General features: G+C 44.3%; 1 protein-coding gene across 1 annotated transcript; it reads left to right on the top strand.

Annotated features, from left to right (window-relative positions):
* Nucleotides 1–3: 3 nt before the first annotated feature.
* LOC115285335 (olfactory receptor 51G1-like) lies at nt 4–567 on the top strand (the record flags this gene model as incomplete). Its single annotated transcript, XM_029931611.1, has 1 exon — nt 4–567. A coding segment is annotated over one exon (564 nt), but the record flags the coding sequence as incomplete, so codon positions are not given.
* Nucleotides 568–1,159: the final 592 nt, after the last annotated feature.

Genomic DNA, 1,159 nt, shown 5'->3' with positions numbered 1-1,159 from the left:
CTACGTTACTCCACAGTCTTGACACCTGCACGTATTGTCAAGATGGGACTGAGCTCAATGCTTAGAAGTGCCCTGCTCATTCTGCCCCTGCCATTCCTCCTAAAACGCTTCCAGTACTGCCGCTCCCATGTGCTGGCCCATGCCTATTGTCTGCACCTAGAGATCATGAAGCTGGCCTGCTCGAACATCATTGTCAATCACATATATGGGCTCTTTGTTGTGGCCTGCACTGTTGGTGTGGATTCACTGCTCATCTTCCTCTCCTATGCCCTCATCCTCCGCACCGTGCTAAGCATTGCCTCTCGCCAGGAGCGACTTCGGGCCCTCAACACCTGCGTCTCCCACATCTGTGCCGTGCTACTCTTCTATATCCCCATGATTGGCTTATCTCTTGTGCACCGCTTTGGCGAACATCTGCCCCGTATTGTACACCTCCTCATGTCTTACGTGTATCTGCTGGTCCCACCTCTAATGAACCCCATTGTCTACAGTATCAAGACCAAACAAATCCGTATCCGCATTGCTAAGAAGCTTGATATTCTAAAATCCCTTAGGTGTTTTCGATAGGATTAGGTTAGCTTGAAGGGAGGGAGCTTTGGGGCATGATCTATTAATACTTTTTGATTTCCAAGGAATCCATGCCAGATTACCTCCTTAAACAGCTTCTAGAAACTTTCTAGTGTTTTTAGCTGGTATCCCAGCTGACTCTCCAGAAAGCCAATAGTAACTCACATAGGCATTCTTAAAGAATGTCATCAGTCTTCTAGCAAGTAGTTCTCCACCAATCAGCCTCATCTTAATTGTGGACCGGCTTTGGCCCAGAACAACCTAGTGAACTCTGTAATTCAGTGAACTTCACTCACATTCTCTCCATCAACATCCAAATGCCAGCCTTGGGAAGGATTCTTCCACTGAAAACTTGTTTCCTTCTTGGAAACTCTGCCTCAGCCCTTGAGTGTCTTTTATGGCCCTTTACTTCTTACTCTTAGTTGATTTGCTATTACTATAATCTCTTGTTAACACTTTATATTAAACTTTTCTGTTAAAATTATTGTGTGGTTTCTTTCTTCTGACTGGACTCTAACTAACACACCATTCAAAATAAGTTCTTTGTTTTATCATACCTCCCCCACATTTTTATCTAATACCTTAAAGGAAC

The sequence above is a fragment of the Suricata suricatta genome, unplaced genomic scaffold, assembly GCF_006229205.1.
Source record: "Suricata suricatta isolate VVHF042 unplaced genomic scaffold, meerkat_22Aug2017_6uvM2_HiC HiC_scaffold_8576, whole genome shotgun sequence".
Lineage (NCBI taxonomy): Eukaryota > Metazoa > Chordata > Mammalia > Carnivora > Herpestidae > Suricata > Suricata suricatta.
This window is presented reverse-complemented; position numbering and strand designations above follow the sequence as displayed.